Source organism: Leptopilina heterotoma, unplaced genomic scaffold (genome assembly GCF_015476425.1).
Source record: "Leptopilina heterotoma isolate Lh14 unplaced genomic scaffold, ASM1547642v1 Lhet_121, whole genome shotgun sequence".
In the NCBI taxonomy this organism is placed as follows: Eukaryota; Metazoa; Arthropoda; class Insecta; order Hymenoptera; family Figitidae; genus Leptopilina; species Leptopilina heterotoma.
This window is the reverse complement of record NW_025110839.1, coordinates 692,459-719,797: the sequence shown is the minus strand read 5'-3', so window position 1 is coordinate 719,797 and position 27,339 is coordinate 692,459. Positions and strand designations below refer to the sequence as shown.

The window sequence follows — 27,339 nt, the reverse complement described above, 5'->3', positions numbered from 1 at the left end:
AGAATTTTACTATTTATAAAAATAATTGAATTCTTCTGAAGAATATTATCTTTTATGAAATTAATTATTAATAGAATTCTTCTAAAGAATATTATTATTTATGAAATTAGTTGAATTCTTCTGAAAACAGTTATCATTTATGAAAATAATTGATTTTTTGCGAATAATTAATAAATGTTAAATCAAATAAAACTTTAATTTTTGATTATTTAATAATTTAATTAATATTTATTCTTATTTTGGTATTTTAATCTTTTTGTTCTTAATTTATTTCGTTCGTGGGATTATTATTTCGTCATCACTTTTTCTAGTTTTTAGTATTTTTTACATTTAAAAATTTTTCTTCTTTTTGAAAATTGGCTGAAATTTCTATATTTCGTAATTAAGATATTTTAAAATTTATTATGTTTTAGAAATTAAATTTTCATTGCGAACAATCTAAATTTTATTTGTGAACAATCTTCATTCATATGATTATTTAATGTAATTAGTTAATAAAATTTAGCAGTTAAACGAAAATTGGAAATATTTAGTACAGTGTCGAGAAAGAAATTTGGCTAGTAATTATAATTTGTTGAATTCCGAATAATACTTATTATTTTATTTATTATTGAGTTTTGATGGATTTTGATTATTTATTAATATTGTTATTTTCTTTCAGGTTACGGAATATACGTGAACAGTTCCTCTGGATTGGCGCACATTGACAATTGTGCAATATTAGATAATGGAGCCGATGGAATAAAATACGTCCATCATGACGAACGACCCAGTGATCGACCAGACCGGGCGGATATTTATAATCTCTGCTCATTTCCATCAACGACAAGTCACACATTTCCCATAACAATATCAATGGAACAAAGTGAATTTGCCATAACACCGCAAAATTGTCCACTCCACATCTACACAAGACCCGGTCACGTGCTCACTTTACATTTCATTGAAATGAAAACAAACAGAAATGACAGTGCAATAATAGAGGTTTACGACGGCAGCAGTATTGGTGAGAAATTATTAGCTCACGTTAACGTTAGAAATGGAACACTACCACAGAGTGTAACGACAACAAGAAGAAATTTATATTTAAAATTCAGCGTTCAACCATTCACGGAAATGATCGCATTCATACGTTTGACTTCCGCCTATAAAAAGAGTTACGATCTCTCAATAACCGGAAGTACAATTGCCGACAATAATGGAAGGGGTGTAGCTGCGGAGAAATTACGTTCGGCTCTCTACATTCACGATACATCCGTATCGAACAATAATCACATTGCCGGTGTTCATGTTTTTGAAGGTGCTCTAGACGTGAATATCACCGAGAGTCGAATCGCCTTTAATCGTGGCGATGGTATTAATATCACTCTTGTTGGTGGTAATCGAAATATATCCCACACAAGTATATCATCGAACTGGGGTTACGGTCTCGCTGTCTGGTTGAATGATTCCCAAGCGACGAATTATTTGAATTTTAACCAAAGTACGATTGTCGAGTATTCCGAGATTTTTCGCAATAGAGATGTGGGAATTTTGGTTGGGAATTCGACGGGAAATTCGTATGTGAACGTAACTGGGAATTGGTTCAACAGTAGTCGGGAGACTGCGGTACAGATTGAATCCAGTTGGAGGGAGAATCAAGGTCTGATGATGGTACAAATTGGCCATAATACTTTTATCCAGAATTTAAGAGTCGGAATTAAGTTACAACCGGCTTTGAATCTAAAGGGTCGGATCGAGTTCAATCACTTTGAGGAGAATCGGTTTGGGTGTATTTTGGTGAAGAATCCCCCACGTGAGGAGTTTGATATTCTACCGACGGATATTTTGATTCAACATAACGAATTCTATGATAACCGGGGTGTTTATGTGGTGAATTTGGGATTGTCCCCGTATAGCGATCGGCAGAATTTGTTATTCACGAGGAACTTTCTGAAGAGGAATAGTGTCAAGGAGCCTTTCGACAATAGTGACATACAGGGTTCGAGATTGGTGCCAAGATCACGTGTTTCGGCCGTGGTTGTGGTGTCATCGAGTAATGTGCATATTTTCCGGAATATCTTGCAGAATACCGAGTCTGGGTACGAAATTGGCTCGCACTTTGAAGATCAGAGTAAGGTTATTAATTGTACGCTGAATTGGCTGGGATCGGAGAATGAACGAGTGATATTCGATCGATTATTCCACCGGAAGGATCGGTATAATTTGGCTAAAATTCAGTACCTACCGTACCTTTTGCATGGCAGTAATCCGGCGGGGAAGATAATTATGTCGATACCTACGTTTGTGGCTCAATTTCTGTCGGGGGATTCGAAAATTGTGGGGGGAGAGGTCGATGGACTGGAGACGTTGCGAGCTGGGGAGTATATTGTGCAACGGGATATTAATGTGAGACCTGGGGGACGATTGGTGATACAACCGGGAGTGACGCTTCGATTTCCACCGGCTGTTGGTATGATGGTGGCGGGGAGTTTGTACGCCCGTGGCAAAGGTCCGAGTGATATTCAGCTGACATTGAAGGAGGAAATCGTTATCGAACAAGTGCCGGACAATGAAACCATAGCTGACGCTATGACTTTCGATGTGTCAAGAACGATTCCCGTGAGACTCCTCGGAGGGAGAACGAATCTCGAGGGTAGACTGCAGGTGAGAATTGGAGAGAAATGGGGAACTGTTTGTAATTACGGTTGGACGATTCGAGACGCGGCGTTGGTTTGTCATCAGCTTGGTCTGACGTTGGATCCGGATGATTGGCTTTTGGAAAGATCTCAGATACCGAGCGCGGGAACTAATGAGAACATTATTTTGAGTAATGTTCAATGCACGGAGGACGATATCGACATAACGAAATGTCGAGCCGAGAGTGAGGAGGAATTTGAAAATTCGTGTACGCACGAAAATGATGTTGGCGTGAGATGTTCGGAGGCAGCTTGGGCGGGATTGAGAATCGGACCATTAGCGAGGAGGAGTGATTTGCAGTATATAACGATTGAGAAAGCTGGTCTTCTCGATTACGCGACGAATGCGTTCAAACCGGCGTTGCAAATTGATTTCGCTCGTCATTCACTGGAGAGTGTGAAAGTGGTGAACAATCTACAGGATGGATTGGGAATACTCTACTCGGATATTTATTCGGCAGACGCGGTGAATACGGCGCAGAACAGTGACTTCTCCAATAATCGTGGTAATGGCATAAGTTTCAAGCAATTGGGTCTACAGATATCAAATTCGAGAATCGAGAATAATAAAATGGCTGGCATTCGTCACAATCCTGCGCTCTCTGCACATCAGCAGAGGGAATTTGCAGGATGGTTTACGCAATCATCGGAAGTTGCTGCGGAGAATTACAATCCGATTGTCCTGCCGGAGAACGATGGAAATATCGAATTGTCAATGGGACAGGAGACAAAGTATCTAATCACGTCGAAAGTCCAAGGACGAGTGGTGAAGAAAATTATCAATATCAGTTGTACCCCGGGTTATGTTATTGGAATACAATTGTTAAATCCTATTCACAATCGGAGTAGCGAGGAGATTATTATCCACGACGCGCACAATATTAATAACAAGGGGAATTCGTGGATTCTAAAGAGAGATTTGTCCGTGTTTCCAGTGACGTCGAGTTCGTTTGTCGTTGTCTTGGAATATAACAGTGGAACATCGGCTCTTGGTGGTGCGGTAATGGTTCTAACTGCCCTTTCCGCACCGATTCAAGACATCCACAATCGAATAGTGAAAGGACCGATCCCAACTCTCAAAGTAATAAAAAGCCGAATACGAGGCAATCAACACGGAATTTTGGCTTCATATTACAATCTCTATCTTGACGATCGTGGAAATCACAATCTCCGAAAAGCGAACGAAACAATCCAATTAGTTGGTTGTGAAATTTCCCACAACACAAAGGAGGCGATTTTTGTCCACTCACCCCATTGGAACGTTTTCCAGTCAAATTTATCAGAAATTTCGATACACGTTAATAATTCATTAATTACCGATAATGGAAGGGGAATTTTGCAGTACAGTCGCGATATGCGACATTCGAATAATCTATTCCATTGGATTTTACAAGACAGTACAATTGAGAGAAATCACGGTGGTGGTTTTCAAGTTGCACTTCCCTACGTTTGGCAGTATAACGAAAATTTTACACATTCGTTGTATTTTGATAATAATACTTGGCAGAATAATGAACAATTTGCCTTTGTTGTCGATGGGCATTTTGCTAATTTAAACATGACAAATAATCAATTTGAAAATAATAATTGTAAAACGGGTTTAATATCGATTCGCGGTATGGAGAAGAAAATGCAAATTGAACGCAATCGTATTAATAGAAATCATGGACGTTTCATGGTTGAATTTAAGGCGGACAGTCAATCGGAAATAATGGGTGAAGTTTATGCCAAATTTCTACTCAACGATGTGAAATTTAATAATTATCAATTGATTAATAGAAGTAATCATCAAATGTTCAATGATCCAAGTTACGTTATTGGCTTTCATGGAATACAAAAGGTGCAAATTAATCGCAATCTCTTTGGCGATAATCAACTTGATTATGAACTTTTGGCCGGTGTTAAGACGGCGAAAATTGATAATGTCGTTGATGTAACTGAAAATTGGTGGGGAACTTACAATGACGTTCAGATCAGGTAATTTCTTTTTTTGAAATTTTTATATGTACAACTTTCTTTTTTCTAATATTATTCATTATTTACTAGTAAATTCAATGATTTTCATAAATAATAACATTCTTCAGAAGAATTCAATTATTTTTAAGAAAATTTAATAAAATTCATTTAAAAAATTCAATTATTTTCAATAATTTTAATAATTTTCAAAAAATTAAAAAAAAACTTTTCCAAAGAATTCAATTATTTTCAGTACAATTTCTCAAATTAATTCAATTATTTTGAATATAATTTAATTAATCAAATTATTCACAGAAATTCAATTATTTTCAAAAAAAATTTCCAAATTCAATTATTTGCAATAAAATTTTAATATTCTGAAAATAATTCAATTATTTTTAACAAAATTTAATAAAATATTCACAGAAATTCAATTGTTTTCAAGAAATTTTATTAAACTTTTCCAAAGAATTCAACTATTTTCAATAAAATTTCTAAAAGGAATTAAATTATTCGCAAAAATTTAAAGCTATTTTTAAAAAGTTTAATGAAATTTCACGAAAGAATTCAAATATTTTTAACAAAATTTAATAACATTTTTCTAAGGAATTCAATTATTTTCCAAACAAATTCAATAACATTTTTCAAAAGAATTCAATTATTTTCAAAAATTGCAATAAAATTTCACAAAAGAATTAAATTATATTTAACAAAATTATATAAAGTATTCACAAACATACAATTATTTTCCAAAGTTAAAATAATATACTTGGCAAGATTTGAATTATTTTCAATACAATTACAATAAATTTTCTAGAGAGAATTAAATTATTCTCTAATAATTTAATTAAATTATTCGACAAATATTGAATTATATTAAAAAATTGAATAAAATTTCTCTAAAGAATTCAATATAATGTCAATAAAATTGCTGGAAATAATTCAATTTTTCATAACAAAATTTAGTAAAATATTTACAAAAATTCTATTTTTTTCAGAAATTTAAAAAAAAATTTCCAATGAATTCAATTATTTTTAAAGAAATTTATTCAAATTATTAACAAAAATTCAATTATTTTTAAAACATTTGTTAAAAATTCTCCATAGAATTCAATTATTTTCAATACAATAAATTTCAATAAAATTTCTTTGAGGAATTCATTTATTATTTAATTTTAATTTAAAAATTATTCGCAGAAATTTAAAGCTATTTTAAACATTTAATAAAATTTCACCAATGATTTCAATTATTTTCAAAACAATTTCAAAAACATTTCTCGACGGAATTTAATTATATATTAAAAAAAAATTAATAAAATATTTACAGAAATTCAAAAAAATGTTATAAATAAATAACGTAATTATTTTCAATTGAATTTTAATTAAGTTTCTTGAAAGAAATTAATTATTTTAATAAAATATCTCAAAAGTATTTAATTATTTTAAAAGATTGTAATTAAATTCATTGTAGAAATTCAATTATTTTTGAAAATTTTAATAAAATACTTCTCAAGATTTTAATTATTTTGAATAATTTTGATAAAAGTCATTATACGTATTCAAGTTATTTATTTTATTTTGAATACAATATAATTAAATTGTTTTTTCGTCAATATAATTAAATTCTTTTGATAAATTTCTTTAACTTTTTTAAAAATAATAGTTTTTTCAATAATCTTTTCATTGCATTTTATGAAATTTTTTTATAAATAATTGAATTTTTTTCAGAATTTTAATACAATTTTTGAAAATAATTGAATTCAAACGAAAAAAATGTATTATTTATGAAAGTAATTTTTTGAATTCTTATAAAAAATGTTATCAAAACTTTTAAGAATAATTGAATTCTTTAGAAAAATTGTATTACAAATTTTAAAAATAATTGAATCCTTTCCAGAAATTTTATTAAAATTGTATTGAAAAAAATTTAAATTCTTGCGAAGAATAATTTTATTTTTTATGAAAATAATTTAATTGTCGCATAGAATTTTATTACCATTTTAGAAAATAATTGAATTCTGTTGAAAAAGTTTTAATCAAATTTTTAAAAACTAATTGCATCGTTTCGTAGAATTTTATTAAAATTGTATTGAAAACGATTGAATTCAATAAGTGAATTTTTTAAAGTTTGAATCTGAAATTATTTAAAAATTAAAATTGATATTTGAGAATAAAAAGTTTTGAAATTTGCATAATAATAATAATAATAATAATAATAAAAATTGCTAGTTATTAATATCGATTATTATTTCTCATCTTTCTTTTTCCAATTTCAGACAAAAAATATTTGACTTCAACGATTGGAATGATCACGCAATTGCTGATTTTCGACCGTATTTAACGGGCAATTCGTTGGACTCTGCAATATCGGCGTCCTGGGATCAAGCGACGAAAATTGACTTGGAAAATCTCGGTGGCCAAATCAGAGAGACAATTTCAATTCACGCAAAATCAACGCCCTATGTAATTAAAACTGACATAACAGTAATGCCTGGTGCGACTCTGTTCATTTATCCAGGCGTTGTAATGGAGTTTGCTCCAAATGTTGGAATTTTAGTACTGGGCACGATTCAAGCATTGGGAACGGCTGGAAATGAAATTGTAATGAGACCATGGATTGAGGATAACTCGCAAATCGCTAAATCGTATTTCAAACGCAGTATTTCTAATGTGCCTTTGGAAACGATTCGACTTTGCAAGGAAGGGAATTGCACTTCGCAGACTAATGAAGGCTTTCTCGAATTCTTCAATCGCACAACGCTTCAATGGATTCCTCTCTGCGATTATAAATTCACCGAGAGAAATGCTCAAGTCGCGTGTCAACAACTTGGTCACGATCCGATGAATGTATTTGTCTCAAGGGATCGACGTTATGAACTTCATCCTGGATCTTTGACTCGCATTTGGTCTTGGCCAGAACCTTTACAGGTGAGAGAGAAAGTTTTCTCTTCATTTCTATTTTTCCAACTTTAATTCATTTTCTAAACTTATCAAATTTTCCCTTTATTTTTATTTTTTTCCATCTTTTGCTGATTTTTTCAACTTATAACAGCGATCAAAGATCTATTCCGTTAATTTTCACCTATTTTTACCTATTTTGTAAACTTTTTATAGTGAAACAAATTTTTAAAAGTTTTTAATTAATTTATATTTTAATAAATTTCAATTCTAAATTGTTAAGTCTTTTATCGATTAAAATCTTAATTGGCTCTGAATTTAAGTCAACAAAATTTTAAAACTTTCGAATTCTGTAATTCATCTTATTTTTGATTAATCTCAAATGTAGTTGATCTGACTTTCAATTTTTCCAAACTTTAAACAATATAAATTTTTAATTTTTGTCAATTTTCAACTCAATCGTTTAAAAAATCAATTATTTGTGTATTTTTTTATTTATTTATATTTTAGGATCAATTTAACAAATTGATTAAATATTCTAAAACTAATTCTAAAATTTGTGAATTGTGAATTTAAGAAAGAATTCAATTATTCTCAAATAATTTATTAAATTTATTAGCAAAAAATCCATTATTTTGAAAAAATTTAATAAAATTTCTCCAAAGAATTCAGTTTTCTTCAATACAATTCTGGAAATAATTCAATTATTTTTGACAAAATTTAATAAAATATTCACAGAAATTCAAATATTTTCAAAAAAATTTTTTTTTAATTTGTCTATGTAGAATTAAATTATTTTCAATACAATTTCAATAAAATTTCTAAAAGAATTCAATTATTCTCAAATAATTTTATAAAATTATTTGCAAAAGATGAAATCTATTTTAAAAAATAATATTAATCAAAACTGTTTTTAAAAAGTTTTATGAAATTTCACCTAGGATTTCACTTATTTTAAAAAAATTTTTTATAAAATTTCCAGACAGAATTCAATTATTCATAAAAAAATTAATAAAATACTGACAGAAATTCAATTAGTTTCAATTATTTATAACAAAAATTTAAAAATATTTAAATTCAATTATTTTCAAAAAGTTTAATAAAATTTGTGGTTAGAAGTCAATAATTATTTTCAATTTTTCAATAACATTTCTCGACAAAATTAAATTTTTTAAACAAAATTTTATGAAACATTCACAGAAATTCAATTATTTTAAAGAAATTAGATTAGATTTTTCAAAGCATTTCTCGACAAAATTAAATTTTTTTAACAAAATTTTATAAAACATTCATATAAATCCAATTATTTTAAAGAAATTGAATTGAATTTTTCTAAATAATTTAATTATTTTTAATGCATTTTCAATAGAATTTCTATGTAGAAATAATTCAATTATTTTTTACAAAATTTAATAAAATAAATATTCACAGAAATTTAATTACCTTATTTCAAAAAAATTTTGTTAATTTTTCTATAGAATTCAATTATTCTGAAATCATTTTATAAAATTATTCACAAAATAACTTAAAGCTGTTTTAAAAAGAAATAAAAATCAAAACTATTATAAAAAACTTCTATAAACTTTCACCTAAGATTTCTATTATTTTCAAAAAAATTCTAATAAAATTTCCTGACAGAATTCAATTATTTATAAAAAAAAAAATTAATAAAATATTCAAATTCAATTATTTTTAAAAAGTTAAATAAAATTTTTGGTTAGAATTCAATTATTTTCTATATAATTTTAATAACATTTCTCGACAAAATTCAATTTTTTTAAAACAAAATTTTATAAAACATTCACAGTAATTAAATTATTTTAAAGAAATTAAATATGATTTTGCAAAATAATTTAATTATTTTTAAAATGCATTTTCAATAGAATTTCTAGAAATAATTTAATTACTTTTGATAAAATTTTATAAAGTATTCAAAGAAATTCAATTATTTTCTTCAATTGGGACATTTTTTTATTTATTTATATTTTAGGTACAACTTCTCAAAATTTAATAATTTTTTTGAAACATATTCTGAAAAGAACACTTTTGTGAATAGCGGAATTTTGTGAAAATTTGAATCTTTTATTTATAAAAATCATATTAAGTAAAAATAATTTTTGATAACTGGATTTTTTTTATTTTATTACTATCTATTAAAAGAATTTTATAATTTTTATAACTTCCACAATTTTGAATGTGGAAAAATTTAATAATTGCATAGAATTTAATTAAAGTATTCGATAATAATTTATTTTCTTTTTAAGAGAAAAAAGATACTGTGATCCCTGTTATAAAATTTTCCCTTTACATTAATTTTTTTTTCACCTTTTGTTGATTTTGCAAACTTATAAAATTGCAGAAAAGTAAAAAAAATTAAAATCCAAATATTAAAACTGTAGAAAGAAATAGAAATATTAAAAGTAAATTGGAAATGAAAAGTAATTGTATATTTTACATAAATTGTTGCATAATTTTTGGAAATTTGTTTTAATTAAATTTTTGTTTTACAGTGTACAGGAAGTGAGGAGAGATTGGAAGACTGTGAAATAAGACTGAATGGACAATTATTTGGCCAAAAGTACGAATGTCCCTGGGATGGTGAATTTGTTTTTATTCATTGTGGAAAAAGAAATTTGGAATCGTCCGAAAATTATTGGGGCGGTATTAGAATTGCCAATAGTGAATTTGAACATCATCTTTATGAGCATCGAATTCATGATGTCCTTACACACGAGACAGTGCCAAGAGTTGAATCGATCCTTAAATATGTCAATATAACAGGAGCTGGAATTTTACACAATGAAAAATCAGCGGCCATTCAATCGATTATGAAATCGCCAGTTGTCACACATGTCAGCATTACAAAATGCGCTTATCATGGTATCAACATGATCTCTCCAACTCATACGGTGAGTTTTAGTTTTCTATTTATTTAGAAATAAGTAAATATTTGAATAAATTATTATTTTAAACTACTCGCTGCGCACTAACCATTGTTAGTTACAAAAACTTTTCTTTTTGACATTTTATTACTTTTTAAAAAATATAATTTTTCGAAATATAATTCTTCAAAAATACAATTATCTTTGAAAACAAGTAAAATTAAATTCTTTGAAATACAAAACTTATTTTAACTAAATTTTGACAAAACTTTGAACTGTTTCGAGTTTTAAAATTATTTTCGGGAATTCAATTATCTTCGAAAAAATTTGTAATTACAATTTTTCAAAAGACTAATTTTTTTTAATCTCTAAAGTAAATTATTCAAAACCTCAATAATAATTTTTGTTAAACAAACATTGAAAAGCTTATTCTTATTCCTTTTAATTTTTTCAATTCATTTTAATTATTTAAAATTTTAATGTAAAACCTTTTGAAATTTAATTATTTATTTGAATTCTTTGATTTCCTGATCTGTAACATTTGTTATTAATAATAACTGTTCGTATTAATTAATTTAATAAATAATTAATTAAACTACTTAAATTTATAACCTAAACGAAATTTATTAATGTTCCTTCGTTTGAAATTTTCAGGTTCAATTGTTATTTAATCAGATCGATAACGTATTGGGAAATGGAATTAATATTTTGTCCATAACCGGAGAAGGACGAGAAGCTGAAGAAAGTTCGTTCACTCCAATCAAGGATCTAAATATTCCATATCATTTATTTAGCATGGTGGATATTTGCGATACAACAAAGGAAATTACAATTGAAGAGAGAATTTTAGTTTATCACAAGTATGATAATTATCCTGTGAATTGTGTGAAAATTTTCCGCAGTGCCTACAGAGCAAAACCATTTGGTTTTAGGTATGTAATTATTTTTTCTTAAATATAAATCTTACAATATGTTCTCAACAAGTAATTTAAAATTAAAATTAGATATTAAAGCTCGATTTAAAATTAAAATGAAAGTTAGAATTAAAATAAAAATTAGAAAAAATAATTCAAAATTATATAGCTTTTTGATTCCAAATTGTTTTACAGCTCAAAAGTTTGACAATTAATTTCTAAATAGAGTGATTAGTGTATTAGTAAAATTATGTAATTCCTATAGAATTTTTACAACACATCATTTTCAAAGAATTTAATTAACTTTGACAAATTTTATTTAGCAATTCTGAAAAAATGAGTTTTTTCAAAAATAGTAATTTAAAATTTTTTGAAAATAGTTGAATTCCCTGAAAATAATTTTTAAAAAATTGAAAAATAGGAATATTTCTTCAAATTTCATTAAAATAAAATTTTTCTTTTCAATAAGAAATTTATTTTCTCGACAAAATTTATAAAACTTTCACCGAAATTCAATTATTTTTAATGCAATTTGAATAGAACATCTAGAAATAATTGAATTTTTTTTGACAAAATTTTATAGTTCAGAGAAATTCAATTATTTTTACAAACTGGATTTTTTATTTTAACGTTTTATTTAAAAAATATTATAATTTCATATAAAAAAATTTAATAAGTGCTTAGAATTTAATGAAAATTTTTTATAATAATATTTATTTCTTTTTGAGGAATTTAATTAAAATTGCCTTCAAAATAATTGAATTCTTTAATGCAATTTCATTAAAATTTTTTTAATTTATTGAATTTCGTCGAGAATTTTATTAAAATTTTGTTGAAAATAATTGAATTTCTTCGAAATTTTTTTTTAGTGATGAAAATAATTGAATTTCTGCGAAATTTTTTTTTAGTGATGAAAATAATTGAATTCTTTCCAAATATTAAAATTTATTGAAAATAATTTAATTCCTTCCAAATACTAAAATTTATTGAAAATAATTGATTTTTTGCGAAGCACTTTATTATTTATGAAGATAATTGAATTCTTGATATTTGGAACATAATTAAGTTTTATAAAAAGTTTTGTATTTTAATAATTCAATTATCGTAGTAGAATTCTAATAAGAATTGAGTTAAAAAAGAATTTCAATTAAAATATTGAAAAATATTTTTGATAATAATTGAATATTAGAAGCGTTATAAGAAAAATTGTAAGAAATAATTAAATTTAACAAGGTTTTTAAATTAAAATCTTTTTAACATTTTTTAAATTTTGATTCTGATGGACAAATAAATAACAATAGAAAAATTAACGAAATTTGAAAAATTTTATTTAAAAATTCTGAAAAAATGAGGTTTTTAAAAAATCGTACCTATTTAAAATTTTTTGAAAATAATGTAATTCTCGAAAATAATTTTTAAAAATTGAAAAAATAGGAAATTTTCTTAAATCTTTCTAAAATAAATTTTATATTTCACAGAATTTTATTTTCTCACTTTAAATATATTAATTAATTAAAAAATTTTTAATAATCCTATTATTTTCCTTTAAAAATTAATAAATAAAAATTTTATTCATAAATTCTAAAAAATAATTGACTTTTGAAAAATTGCAGTTGTAATTTTTAGAAATAATAAAATAATAAATTTATTCAATGAAAATAAATAACAATAAGTTTTTAAATATTTATTTAACAAAAATTATTATTGAGGTTTTGAATAATTTAATTTAGTGATTAAAAAATAAATTAGTCTTTTGAAAAATTGTAATTCAAAGTTTTTTTTTGAGATACTGCATTGAATACTGGAAAATAATTTAAAAAATTGAAACAAAGGTTTTGTCTTTTTCATTGAAATAAGTTTTGTATTTGTAAGATTTAAATTTTATTACTTTTGAAAATTGTTTTGAAATTTAATCGTATTTTTGAAGAATTACATTTCGAAAGTTGTTACAAAATTAAAGACAAAAGAATAAAAAAATTTTGTGGTAAAGTGAAAAGTAATTCCTATTTTTTTGTCTCCAGACTGTTGCAGTTTAATTTGTTTAATTCGACGGGAAAACCGGGACGACCGGACAGCATTTCCTTGTACGACGGTGACATTTACAATATAACAACGGAGAAAATCGCCGAATTGGAAGTGAATGGTCGTCATGAGAAATCACTATTCAGAACACGTGGTCCTAGTTTAAGTGTAAAACTATTTGCAAACGGTGCCAGTAATGTTCATGGTTTCATCGCAGAAATTGTCACACTACCAATATCGGCGATTGGCTTTAATCGCGACGTACAACACAATGTTTCCTATTCGTCAATGACAAATTGTCGCGAAGGCGCATTAAAATACGCGAGTGCAGGTGAAGTTAATGCAATAATAACAGTGGAACGCAATCAATTTGTGAATAATTGCGCAAAACATTTCGGCAATTTTACAACATGCAAGGCATCAATTTGGCTCGATATACAGAATACGCAGTCACTCTATTTTCGTAATAATTTAGTGAGACGTAATCAAGGCGGCCTATTGGTGCGTGCCGATTCACGTGGATCGGCAACATCACTTAAAGGCTGGATTCACAATAATTTATTTGCCGAAAATTACAATAAACCTGCGCTCTATATTGAGGGACGACAGAGTAGTCCCTATCAGGAGGTGACGATATTTAGAAATTATTTCACGAAAAATAATGCTTCCTTTGAGAATAATGTTGTATTGAAACAAGTCGTGAGCAATATGACTTTAAATTATTTACACGGAAATCTCGGAAAGCATTTGCTGGAAATTTCCGGATTCGAGAGAGTTCGACTGCCGATCTATCAAAGTACTTCGCATAATGGATTCTATAAGTGAGTATTCAGTTGAAAAAAAATTTATTTTTAATTTTAACAAGCTTTGCACTCGTCAACTAAAACTGACTATTTACTATTGTTTACAATTTGATTTTTTACTGAATATTCAAATAATTTCCCTTCAGTTTTCAGCTACTAAAAAATACTTTTTTCTCTTCTTATTTTGAGAATTTTCTCTAGTTTTACTCACATTGAAATTAGAATTTTAATATTTTCTTCACGATAATAATATTAGGTATTATTAAAGTTCTAATTTCAATGTGAGCAAAAGTAGAGCAAATTCACAAAAGATGAAGAAAAATATGTAATTTTTACAATTAAAAATTTGTCGAAATAAATATTTCAAAAAATTTTAATTTATTATTTTTCTAAAAAATTAAAGTTTTGAATAATTTTATTTAAAAATTCTAGAAAATAATTGAATCTTGGAAGAATTACAGTTGTAATCTTCAGAAATAATTAAAGCTTCAAAAGATGTAATATTTAAATTATTAAAAATTTTAATTTCTTGTGGAAAAAATAAATAATACATAACAAGAATTTAAATATTTGTGTAAAATAATTGAAATTTTGAATAATTTTATTTAAAAACTCCAAAAAATATGATTCTTGAAAATGTTTAATTAAAATTCTTCAAAAGAATTAATTATTCACTTTTTTAAATTGTCGAAAAATTCTTTTCATAAATTCACTTATTTTCGAAAATTTACATAAACATTAGTTTTAAAAATAAATTTCTAGAATTTTCTTTATTTTATCTATAATTTTATAAATTTAATTATCTGAAAAAAATAAGTTAAAATCTACTTTTTTAGATTTTTCAAATTACAATTTATTCAAAGTTTTATTTATTAAAAAAATTGAATTACTTTCAAACAATTTTACTAAATTTCAACTATTTGAAAATTTTTTAATTATTTTTTCTTTAGTTTTCTTTATTTTTTATTAATATTTCAATTTATTATCTTTCAAAATTGTTTAAAAATATTTTTATAAATCTATTTTCAAGAATTTTTGATTAGAATTTTTTAATAATCAATTGTTTTTAATTTTTCAATCAATTTTTGAAAATTTGTTTAAAAATCAATTATTTTTAATAACTAATTTCAATAACTTCTTTAAAAAAATCATCAGTTAAAATTACAAAAAAATTAAATTTTGTATTTAAATAATTGAATACTTTAAGAAATTTCAGAAAGTTATTAAAAATAATTGATTTAGAGAAGAAGTTTAGTTATAAATTGTAAAAAATAATTTAATTTTAAAGGTTTATAATTTTTTAATTAAAATTCAATTTTCTTCAACGAAAATTAAATTAAGATTTTTGAAAATTTACTTTTGAATTATTATCATTAAAATTTTAGAAAAATCAAGTATTTTGAAAGTTCTAATTAAAACTCTTCAATAAAACTTAATTAATTTTTAAAATTTTCGAAAAAATATTTTTTAAAAAAATCCATTCATAAAATTTTAATAAATTTCAATTTTTATTTTTGGAATTTTTTCATAATTTTGAAGTCTAATTATTTTTCAAAAATTATTTTATTATTTTCGAAAAACTAACTTTATGAATTCTTTTTATTATAATTTTTTGAAAATCAATTATTTTCAATATTTCCATTGATATATTTTCAAAAAATAACATTAAACTGTTTTTAAAATCTAATTTTTTAGAATTGTTATTGAAATTTTTGAGAAAACAATAATTTTTAATATTTTTCATTGAAATTCTTCAAGAAAAATTGATTACTTTTTTAAATTGTTTAAAAAATCTTTTAAGAAATTCAATTATTTTCGAGAAATTCCATGAAAATATTCTTGAAAAACTAATTCTTAGAATTTTTTATCCTGATTTTTGAAAATTCAATAATTTACAGAAAAAAAGGAAATTAAAACTTTTAAAAAAATCTACTTTTTTGGGATTTTATTTATTATTTTTTATCTATGTTGTAAAGAAATAATGTATTTTTATATTTGTATTGAAAACATCTTTTAAGAGATTCTTTAAAAGTGTCTTGATTACATTTTATATTATTTTTAAACAATAGGTATTTAAATATTTATTTAACAAAATTATTGAAGTTTTAAATAATTTAAATTAGAAATTCTGGAAAAATGAGGTTTTTGAAAAGTTTTAGATAATTAAAATTTTCTGAAGATAATTTAATTTTCGAAAATAACTTTAAAAAATTTGATAACTACAATTTGAAATTTTTTTAACTGAAACTTTGGAACATAATTGAATTTTAACAAAAATTTAGAATTAAAGTTATTACCTGAATGAGGAAAGTAGTTAATATTCGTTTTGGAAATCAGGAAAAAGAAAGTAAAACTTTTTATTATTAATTAACGAGTCCGAAGCCTGTGTCTAAAAAATATTAATTTTTAATTAAGTTATTTATTTGTTAATTATTAATTTAAATTAAATTAATTTAAGTTAATTAATTTAATTTAAGTTGATTAACAACTTAATTAATTTTAAATAAACTTTAACAAAGAATTTTGGAATTTTTCTAATTTAGTTTTTTATAATTTGAATTTAATAACCGAAAATAAAATATTGATTTATTTTTTTTTAAGGAATTATGCCGTCGATAGAGAAGGTCGGAGTACGATTGTTGCGGGAACTCCGGGTCAGCAATACGTGGATAATGTTTTCTTTAATCCTGACAATGACTACGAAATGTTGACAATTAATCGATCGCTGTGAGTATCAATACTTTTACTACTCAATTTTCTAGAAAAAATACTATTTTAGAATTTTTTTTCAACTATTTTTTAATTACAATGTCTTAGGAATTTTTTTTTAAATTCTAGTTGTTTAATTTACTTTTTTAATTATACATAAATGAATTTTATTTCCATATGTGAACCATTATTTACAAAATAACAGCGTTGTCGACATGGAATGGGTTAATAAGTAAGTACACGAGTATGGGAATTTTCTCTACTAATTCGTGTGCAAAACGCATTCATGTATATCAAAAATGTATAATTTTTGCTTTTCGCTTTTATTCAAAACAAATAATATTGTATGTCTATCGTGATATATTAAATATTTAATCGTACCACGCAAATCAATTATAAAACAAACTGAATTTTTCCAAACGATGAAAAATTACTTCTATGTAATTAAATTTACATTCTGTTTTAAAGAATCAGAGAAAATAATCTAGATTTTTAACTATGAATTAAAATTAATTTTGATTATAACTACCTAAAGATGAAAATATTTTTAAAACAATTTGTTTTTTATATTCGAATTTGAAAATAATTTATTTCTATTTTATTGAGTTATTTTCTTCGTTTTAAAAATTTATTTTTAATGAAAAAATAGAATCACAAAAAAATTTTTAGTTTTTTGTATTCCAATTTGAAAATAATTTATTTCAGTTTTGTTGAGTAAGTTTTCTGCATTTTAAAAATTTATTATTATCGAAAAAATAGAGTCACAATAAAACAGTTTTTTTGTATTCGAATTTGAAAATAATTTTTATTTCAATTTTGTTGAGTTAGTTTTCTTCGCTTTAAAAATTTATTATTATCATCAAAAAAATAGAATCACAAACAATTTTTAGCTTTTTGTATTTGGATTTGAAAATAATTTATTTCAATTTTGTTGAGTAAGTTCTTTATTTTCATTTTTTATTATATCGCGAAGAAAAGTAGAATATAAAAATTATTATCAAATTAAAAATTGAATTTTAAATTGAAAAACTTAAAAACAAGTAAATTAAATCAGTTTTAAAAAAAATATTAACATACACACTTGAATTTAGTGGAATACACTTGAGGAAAATGTGCTTAATTTTTAAATGTTCCTCTGTTTTGTCTGTTTTGATTTTTTCGTTTCTTGTCATTGTATTTATTTTAACAAATAGATAGATATTAATAATTAAGAAAAAAAAATATTAAAAGAATTTGTAAAATTTTCAGTCAACTGGAAATGTGGAGGTCCCACGTGGACGCGAGACACAACTGGTGGGGTTACAATGAAACTGTAGCTGTCGCCGGAAGAATTCGTGATCGTGGTGATTCTCCAGAATTATTGCAAGTCGATTATCAACCATTTCATATGAACAATCAGACTGTCTTAAATGGAAAATGCCCACCTGGCTGGGATATCGTTGGTGACACATGTTACTTTTATATTGGCGCACCAATGGACTTTTTCAGCGCTCGTGAATTTTGTCGAGTAAGTTTTCTTCATTTTGAAAATTTATTTGTATATCAAGAAAAAAAAATAGAATCACAGTAAAAATTATTATTCTCTTTTTTTCTATTGTTTATTATTTATTATCGTGACGCGTCACGGAAATATAAAGTGAATTAAAACTACGAATTCAGTTATTGTTGTCACTAATGTTTAAGTTTTTATTAAAAATTTCTTTTATTTTTTTTTAAAGAGTTTTTTGTCTTTTTAACTACAGAATTTTGCAATGTTTTTAAAATTAGACAAAGGGAAATAAAATTTGTGATAAATTTATTAATATTTTGTTTGTTCTTGTAGTCGGCAAACGCATCAATGCCTTTTATTATGGGCAATTATCATGAACTGTGGAACTTTTTGAGAAAGCAGCAAGAACGTTTTGACTATTCAGAACGAGTTTGGGTTCAACAATTGGAACGCGTTGATCAATGCACAATGTTCACTTATCAAACAATTGAAGTCGATATTTGTGCTCAACCGAATCCTTTTATTTGTGAAATTGGTAAGATTATGTTTTTAAAGAAGAAATCTAGTCATTAAAATAAACAGCAATTTTTATAAATTTTAAATTAACAAAAATTAATTTCTGTTATATTTGATTTTTCTTTAATTTTTTATTTATTTAAGGTTCATTTTTTATTTTCATTCTATAACTTATTTGTTATCATTTTATTATTTATTTATTTTCCGATTACTATTTATTTATTTTCGTTTCATTATTCAATTATTTTCAATTTATTATTTATTTATTTTTATTTTATTATTAAATTTGCTAATTTAATTTTGCGTTTAACGCGCTAGCGCGCGGAACGTGATATTTAGTTTATTATTGTTATGCATATTACAAAATTTTTTATTTTTAAATATAAATTTTTGATTATGAAATTATTAAAAATTTATATTTTAAAATAAAAAATGTAATAAGTGAATAAAAATTCAATTATTAAGTACATTATTAATTATTATTGTTTATATTTTCCAAAAATTTTAATATAATTCTTCGCAAAAATTCAATTATTTTCAATAAAATTTCACGAAAAACTTAAATTATTTTCAAAATGTTTAATAAATCCTTCTAAATAATTTAATTATTTTTATAAATAGTAAAATTCTTTGCAAAAGTTCAATTATTTTTAATAGAATTTTAATAAAATTTCATGAAAAATTACGTTTTTTTAAAATTTTTCATAATATATTTCGAAAAAATTTAATTATTTTCTAAAATTGTAATAGATCCTTCGGAACAATTCAATTTTTTTAAATTTTTATATAAAATTTTTCGAAAGAATCCAATTATTTTCTAAAATTTTAATAAATCCTTCTGAACAATTCAATTATTTTTATAAGTAGTAAAATTTATCGCAAAAATTAAATTACGTTTTATAAATAATAAATTTCTTCTCAGGAATTCAATTTTTTACAGTAGAATTTTAATAAACTTGAAAAATCAAATATTTAATTATAATTATTAACAGAAATGATTATTTTAAAAAGTTGAAAAAATTCTTTGTTTAATTCAATTATTTTCAAAATTATCAATTAAAATTATTCAAAAAACTACATTATTTAAAAAAAAGACTTTAAGAAATTCTTCAAAAGAATTTAATTATTTACAAAAACTCAAATAAAATTCTTCAAAAGAGTTTAATTTTCCATCAATAATTTAAATAAAATTTTAATAGTAAAATTATTATAATTACAATTATTAACAAAATCGAGTCTATTCAATAAATTAAAGAAATTTTTTGAAAGAAGTTAATTATTTTAAAAAATTGTAATAAAATTCTGAGAAGAATTTAATTATTTAAAAAAATTGTAATAAAATTTTGAAAAGAATTTAATTATTTTCTGAAAATTTTAATAATAAAATTCAATTAGTTTGAAAATTTTGTCAAGGACTAATAAATTCTAATTCTAAATATAATTTTAGAATAATGTAACAATAATTAATAATTGAAGTTAATTTTATTTTATTATTTACTCCAAGTATTTTTAATATTAAAATACAATTATCATCATATTCTTTGTACTTTGAAATAGAAAATTGTTTTTGTTTTATTTTGATGCCTCGTGGAAGAAAATTTTGACTTACATAAATTGTTTTTATAAAATAGATTTTTCTCATACTTACGGTTTTTACTGTATATTTATCCTTTGAATTATTTTAGATCCAAGAGTCTCAATTGATCCACTTTCCTGGAGGAGGGACATTGTTGCAATTGGAGTTTTGGGGGCTGTGGGCTTTTCACTCGCTCTTTTGGCAGCCGTTATTGCCTTTTGGGTTTCGAAGTCGAAAAATCGAAAATTGGAACGTTTGGAGAGAAGAAATTCGATTCGTCAGTCTCTTCATTCGTTAAGATCAGTGGGTTCAACTTCAGGTTTCTCTGAGCTTCCTTATCGTCGCAAACCAATAGCGGTAATTATTTATTTATTTTATTTTAACATTATTTAGCGATTCAATTTTTTTAGTTCATTTTGTACATCTTTTACATCTTTTACATTTTATCTTTAAATTTTTCTTCACTTACAATTGAATTTTTTTAAGCAAGCTTATTCTTTTTTATTTTTACTGAATTTTTTCGCACTTTATATTCTAGTTTTTCTTCATATATTTCACGCTTTTGAAATAGCGCAGCAATTTTTAATTCACTAAATGCTTTAATTAATTTGGAATAATTATTCAAAATTTTTAATTTTTTTTTAGTTTGAATAATGCTTGTAATTTTCAATAATAATAATAATAGCAATAATAAAAATAATAATGAGAATAATAGACATATTATTATTAAAAAATATTGAGCTTTCGTAAAAATAGTAAATGAAGAAATATTTAATTGAAATACAATTTTATTCGGTTCTTATTCTAATGAATTTATGAATATTTCGCAAGCGGCCAATTCGAGAAAAAAGAGTGGTCCTGGTACCACCGATTCAGGTCAGGAAATGTAACAATAATATGTTTACGTCTTTATTGCTCGGCTTTGGCTTTGTGTCATAAACATTTCAGTTTTGTATTAACTATTTTATTATTCGTTTTGTTAACCTGTGGAATTTCTTTACAACTAAATGTAACTTTATTTATTATACATAATTCGTATGAACGAGAACTAAATGTAATTAATAAATTTTGTTTTTTTATTGAATTTAAAATTTTATTAAATGTCGTTTTATATGGTGAAAAATGAAAATTCTTTATTGTGGTTTTGTGTATTTTAAATATAAAGCTTTTTTTGTGATTTTAAAATGCTTTTTTCGAAATTATTAATATTTTTGTTTTTCTTTCAGACGAAACAGTCAAATGATACGTTAAATTCGAGAAGTCTCGACTATAAGAAAATGAACAGCGGAAGCTTAGATTCTATGGACAAAACGCAACTTAATTCTTCCATGGAAGACAACCACAGTTACGATGTCTATGAGGCGCATAATCCGCGTTATTCTCCAAGTACCAGTGACTTTAAGGTATTGTGACTTTATTTTCGAAAAAAAGTAAAATTTATCTTCAAATTAAGTTTTTAAAATAAAAAGACGAAATTTAATTAAGAGAATTTCAATTTAGAACTAGAATTCAGGCCTCGGATCGAATTTAAGGCAGAGAAAAATTGCTTTATTTTATTAAAGATACAAAAAAAGGAAGTGTCGTCACAAAAATTATATTTTTTATTTGTGTAGGTACCTGGACTTTTCACTGCTTTCAAAATATTCAATTATTCAAAAATTCAATAGCTTTAAAAAATAAATATTTAAATACTTATATATTGCTTCACAGGAATTAAAATCTCTAAAATTTCTTTTCAATACCCTCTAAAAACTTAATTCTCTCTAAAAATTACAACTGTAACTTTTCCAAAATTCAATTATTTTCTAGAATTTTTAATTAAAATGTTGTTCAAAATCAATTATTTTAATTAATTTTACGAAATTTTTCTCTAGAATTCAATTTCCTGAATATAAAAATACACAATGTTTTTTTTATAAAAATTTAAAAACTATAAATTTTCGTGATATTTTTTAAAAAAGGAATTTTTAATTTAATTTTTAAATTTCCGAAAGTTGCTTTTTAAAAGCTCTTAGTGAATCACTTGTAAAAAATCATTTTTTGAAAATAAATCGAGAAAAGTTGGAAAAAACCCTAAAAACTCATATTATTAGAGGCCTGAGAATTTTTTGCAAATTATTCAATTAATTCATATATTTTTATAAACAGTAAAATTCTTCGCAGGAATTCAATTATTTTCAATACAATTTTAATAAAATTTCTCGAAAGGATTCATTTATATTTAAAAATTGATATAACATTTTTCTAAAGAATTCAATTACTATTATCAAAGTTTCGATAAATTGTTTTATAAAATCAAAATTTTAATTATAATTATTAACGAACTCGATTATTTTTAAAACTTTTGAAAGAAATTATTCATGAAATTCAATTACCTACAATTAGAAAATTTTTAATTAAAATTATTAAAAAACTATAATTTTAAAAAAATTCACTTATTTTCATAAATAATAAAATTCAATGATTCTTAATACATTAATTTTAAAATTGAAACATTTAAAAAGCAAAATTATTAAAAAATCTAGGAAACAAAAGCTAGCTTCAAAAAGAGATTATCGAAATACAACGATTATTATTATAGATTTTATAAAATTTTTTTTAAATAATTGACTTGTTTCGAAGAATTTTATAAAATTTTTTAAAAATAATTTAATTTATATGAAGAAATTTATTATTTATGAACGTAATTATATTTTTGGGAATTTTGAAAATTAAATTATTTCGAAGAATATTCTACAAAATTTTGGAAATAATTAAATTCCTCCAAAAAATTTTACTCGAATTATATTGAAAATAATTGAATTTTTATAAATAATTTTATCAAAGCAATTGAAAAAACCGCTGCCAAGTTTTATTTTTTTATAATTTTAATGTTCATTTCATGAACACTTTGCTTCCTCATAGATATAATAATAATTGAAATATAAGAATTAATTTTTATAAAAGAGTTAAAAATCATTAAATCTTGGTCCAAAAAATATGTTTTTATATATATTCTATAAGATGGTTATAATAGTTTAATAATTACACATAAGTTAATAAACAAGAATGTTGAAAAAATGATATTTTCCACAATTTTTGATTTTTCAAATACCAATAATTTGATATTTTTTTACCGAATCAGGTTCAAAAATAGGTCAATCGAAGCCTTTTTTAATGCTTTACAAATTGGTAATGAAACTTTTAAAGTTTCTTTTATATTTTTCAACAAAATTTTCAAAAAAGTGTTATTTTCGAAAAATTTAGATTTTTAAAACTTTAATATCTTTGGCTAATATAGACGAAAAATGTTCAATGAAGGCTCAAAAGATGCGTCTGAAAAAACTCTACAAAACTAAAAAAAAACATTTATAGGTGCCCTAACATTTTTTTAAGTTATGGCCAAAAAACGTTTTTTTACAAAATGAAAAATGCACACACACACACACACATCGGGACAAATTTTTAAAATCCGTGCTCATTCGTACATAAAGTACTAAAAGATGAGGTATAATGAAAAAAAAATTTATAAATATGTCAAAAAATCACAATCGAAAATTTTGCTAATACAATCCTTCCTCTATGAGGAAGCAATAATTAAATTTTTTCGAAAACTGATATTAAAACTTTTAAAAATAAATGAATGTCTTCGAGAAATTTTATATTGCATTAAAAATAATTCACTTCATTCAAAGAATTTTATAAAATTTTTTCAAACTAATTGAATTCATACGAAGAACATTATTATTTATTTAAATAATTAAATTTTTAACAATATTACTAACATTTTTGAAAATTGAATTATTTGGAAGAATTTTCTAAAACATCTCGGAAATAATTTCCTTTGAAGAATTTTACGAAAATAAAATTTGAAAATAATTCAAGTTCTATAAATAATTTTTATCAAAAAGTTTAAAAATAATTGAATTTTTTCGAAGAATTTCATTAAAATTTTTAAAAATAATTGAATCTTTTTAAGAAATTTTACAAAAATTGTATTGAAAATAATTTATTTCATTCGAAGAATTTTATAAAATTTGTTGAAAATAATTGAAATTATTTTTAAATCAATTAAATTTCTTCGAGGAATTTTACGATAATTATATTAAAAATAATTGAATTGTTAGAATAAACAATTTTATCAAAGCTTTTGAAAAAAATTGAATTTTTCCGAAGAATTTCATTAAAATTTTTAAAAATAATTGAATCTTTTCAAGAAATTTTACAAAAATTGTATTGAAAATAATTTATTTCATTTGAAGAATTTTATTATTATTTAAAAAGGAAATAATTGAATTCTTGCGAAGAATTTTATTTAAATTTTAGAAAATAATAAGTAATAGTTAATTAGTTTTAAGGCATTAGTGAATTTTTTTAAAATTTTGAATCTGAAAATATTGAAAGATTGAAGTTGATCTTTGAAAATAAATAATTTTGTAAATTGCAAAGGAATAATAAAAAATCGAAAACCGCGTTTCGCGCGTAAAATTTACTAATTTGATAATATTTAATAAATAAGTTGATAGTATTAATGAATTTTGTATAAAAGAAAAAATAATGTAATTAATATTAAATTTTTCTCTTACAGGGAGTAAAATATCCTGGACCCGGTGACAATCCAGTCTTCGATTTAGCCTATCGAAACGAAGGTTTCAGAAATCATTCGACATTCACATCGAGGAATAACAGCAATTGGCCATCGGAGGTAAATAGCGTAGTGGCGCCAGACGACGTTGTTCCGAATCCAATAATAAATGATTCGGCCTATTTAAACAATGCTTCCACACTCCCATTAAATTCTAGTCTCGCAATGACTGATTCGATAACAGAACTTAAACGTGATATTGAGACGGGACAAAGCTTCACTCCTGTCGATTATAATGCATACGATAGAAGTCCATTAACTCCAAGTTCGGAACCAGTGCCGGAATATTTTAGTCCGCCACTTCCGCATCCCTATTATTACGAGGATCGTCCAAGGAGCGAAGTTCTCCTCGAGACGAATCTCGATAATAACGAGGAGAAGCCACTTCGCTCGAAGAGTGAAGTTTTACTCGAGACAAATTTCGATACATTTTTACCAAACGAGCCCACTGAGCTCACACAACTTTCCTCGCAGGCAAGAAGTAAAAGTCAACCACTTGAAACTGCGATGTAGTAGAAAAAATAATTTACTTCTTCATCTTTTTTTTGTACAAATTTTATTCAATTCTTGCGAGTTCTTCTTAGCACTCGATGATGGAATTTTTCTTCTTTTGTTGAAAAATTCACTGAGAACTCGAGAGAGACAGCTTTAAACATTTTTCAAAATTTTCAAAAAATTCATTTTTTCAAAATTGATATTTAATTAAAAATTTTATATTTATTCAAAATTTTATATAACTCCAAGTTTATTAATGTTTAAAAATTTGATTATTTATTACTATTTAAATATTTATTTTTGACTTTGCTTTTGATTTGAAAGATTTGAAAATCTTAAAACAAATCAGAGTCAAAGAAAGACAATTTTTCAAAAAAATTGTATAAATGGAATATTTATTTTTAAAAATTAGAATTCAAAGAGATGAAAAAATGGAAATAGTCAATAAGCAAGATAAATAAAATAGTGTCAGTATTTTTTATTTTTAGATTACAGAACAAATTTAAATTTTCGTAAGTTTATTAAAATTAAAAACTAGTATTTTGTATTTTTAAATTTAAAAACAAGTTTTGGAAAATTAATTAAAATTAAAAAAGTTGATTAAAATAAAAATGAACATTAAGAAGTCAGTACTTTATATTTTTAGATTTAAAATCATTTCAATTCTTTGAAAATTAAAATTAAAAACCTAATTAAGATTAAAGTTTCATTAAAATAGTAAAAATTGTAAAAAAATAATTCAAAATTTAAAAAATAGATTGAAACAAAAATCATTAAACTTATCTATCGAGATTTTCTTAATTAATTGATTAGCGTCTTGTATTTAAATTTTGATTGAAAAATTTCAATTTATAATTGAAAATTAAAATTCGAAATAAAGTAATACAAATATTTATTTTTCATATTGAAAAATAAAAAGAAAAGCACTCCACAAAAAGAAAAAAAAAATGAAGAAAATATAAATAAGAAAAAAAGAAAGGACACAGCTGAGAAATGAATGCTACTGTGGATATTTAAAAAAAATCAAATTGTTTAATTCGCGTATAAAAAGTTTACGCAAATGAAATTAATTATTGAAAAATTTATAAAACGAACGAACACAAAGCAACGTCGATATCTCAATTAAAGCGCGAGATTCGTAAATAAGAAGAAATACAAGAGAAACAAAAAACTTAACACACAACAAACTCTTTTACATTGAACAATGTCTTCACTGAACTAGAGAAACAACAGAAACTTGGAACAAACATTTATTTATATAATTAACGATAAACATTTAGGTAGAAAAAAAGAGCAATTTGTTAATTTTACGTATCCATTTTTTACGTAGCAAATCAATTTTTAATGAGACGCTAAAAAAAATTGATGGAAAGGTTTTTCTTGATAGAAAAAGTTTATGTGATTTTTATTTTTTTTAATAGTAATAATTTCAAGAAATATTGTAATTAAAGGGAAATAATTCTAGTTTTTTTCTTCAATTTTTTAGTCTTTTTCTATTTTTTTCATTCTATTCAAAAGTATTTTCAAAATATTGTCAATTGACATTTGTATTTTTTTATTTTTTCAATTTAATTTTGTTTCTTTTTTTTATTGTAAATTCTAAATTCATTCTAAATATTCCAAAATTATTGTAAGTATTTTAAATTTATTGTAAATATTCTAAATTTATTTTAAAAATTCTAAATTCATTCTAAATATTCCAAATTTATTTTAAATATTCTAAATTTATTCTAAATATTTGAAATTAATTCTAAATAAATAAATAAATCGACAGTAA

General features: G+C 24.0%; 1 protein-coding gene across 2 annotated transcripts in view; it reads left to right on the top strand.

Moving 5' to 3' along the window:
- LOC122511791 (protein bark beetle) overlaps positions 1-26,140 on the top strand; it is a 76,141-nt gene extending 50,001 nt beyond the window's left edge. The window contains exons 6-17 of one of the 2 annotated variants that reach the window (XM_043627276.1): positions 662-4,655; positions 6,911-7,562; positions 10,043-10,441; positions 11,069-11,346; positions 13,350-14,171; positions 16,755-16,880; positions 18,111-18,369; positions 18,685-18,886; positions 20,553-20,800; positions 21,275-21,319; positions 21,670-21,846; positions 25,011-26,140. In XM_043627276.1, the coding sequence (XP_043483211.1) occupies positions 662-4,655; positions 6,911-7,562; positions 10,043-10,441; positions 11,069-11,346; positions 13,350-14,171; positions 16,755-16,880; positions 18,111-18,369; positions 18,685-18,886; positions 20,553-20,800; positions 21,275-21,319; positions 21,670-21,846; positions 25,011-25,580 (7,772 nt within the window). In that variant the 3' untranslated portion in view covers positions 25,581-26,140. The remainder of the gene's footprint in view (positions 1-661; positions 4,656-6,910; positions 7,563-10,042; positions 10,442-11,068; positions 11,347-13,349; positions 14,172-16,754; positions 16,881-18,110; positions 18,370-18,684; positions 18,887-20,552; positions 20,801-21,274; positions 21,320-21,669; positions 21,847-25,010) is intronic. The other variant, XM_043627284.1, reaches the window with a different exon arrangement.
- Positions 26,141-27,339: the final 1,199 nt, after the last annotated feature.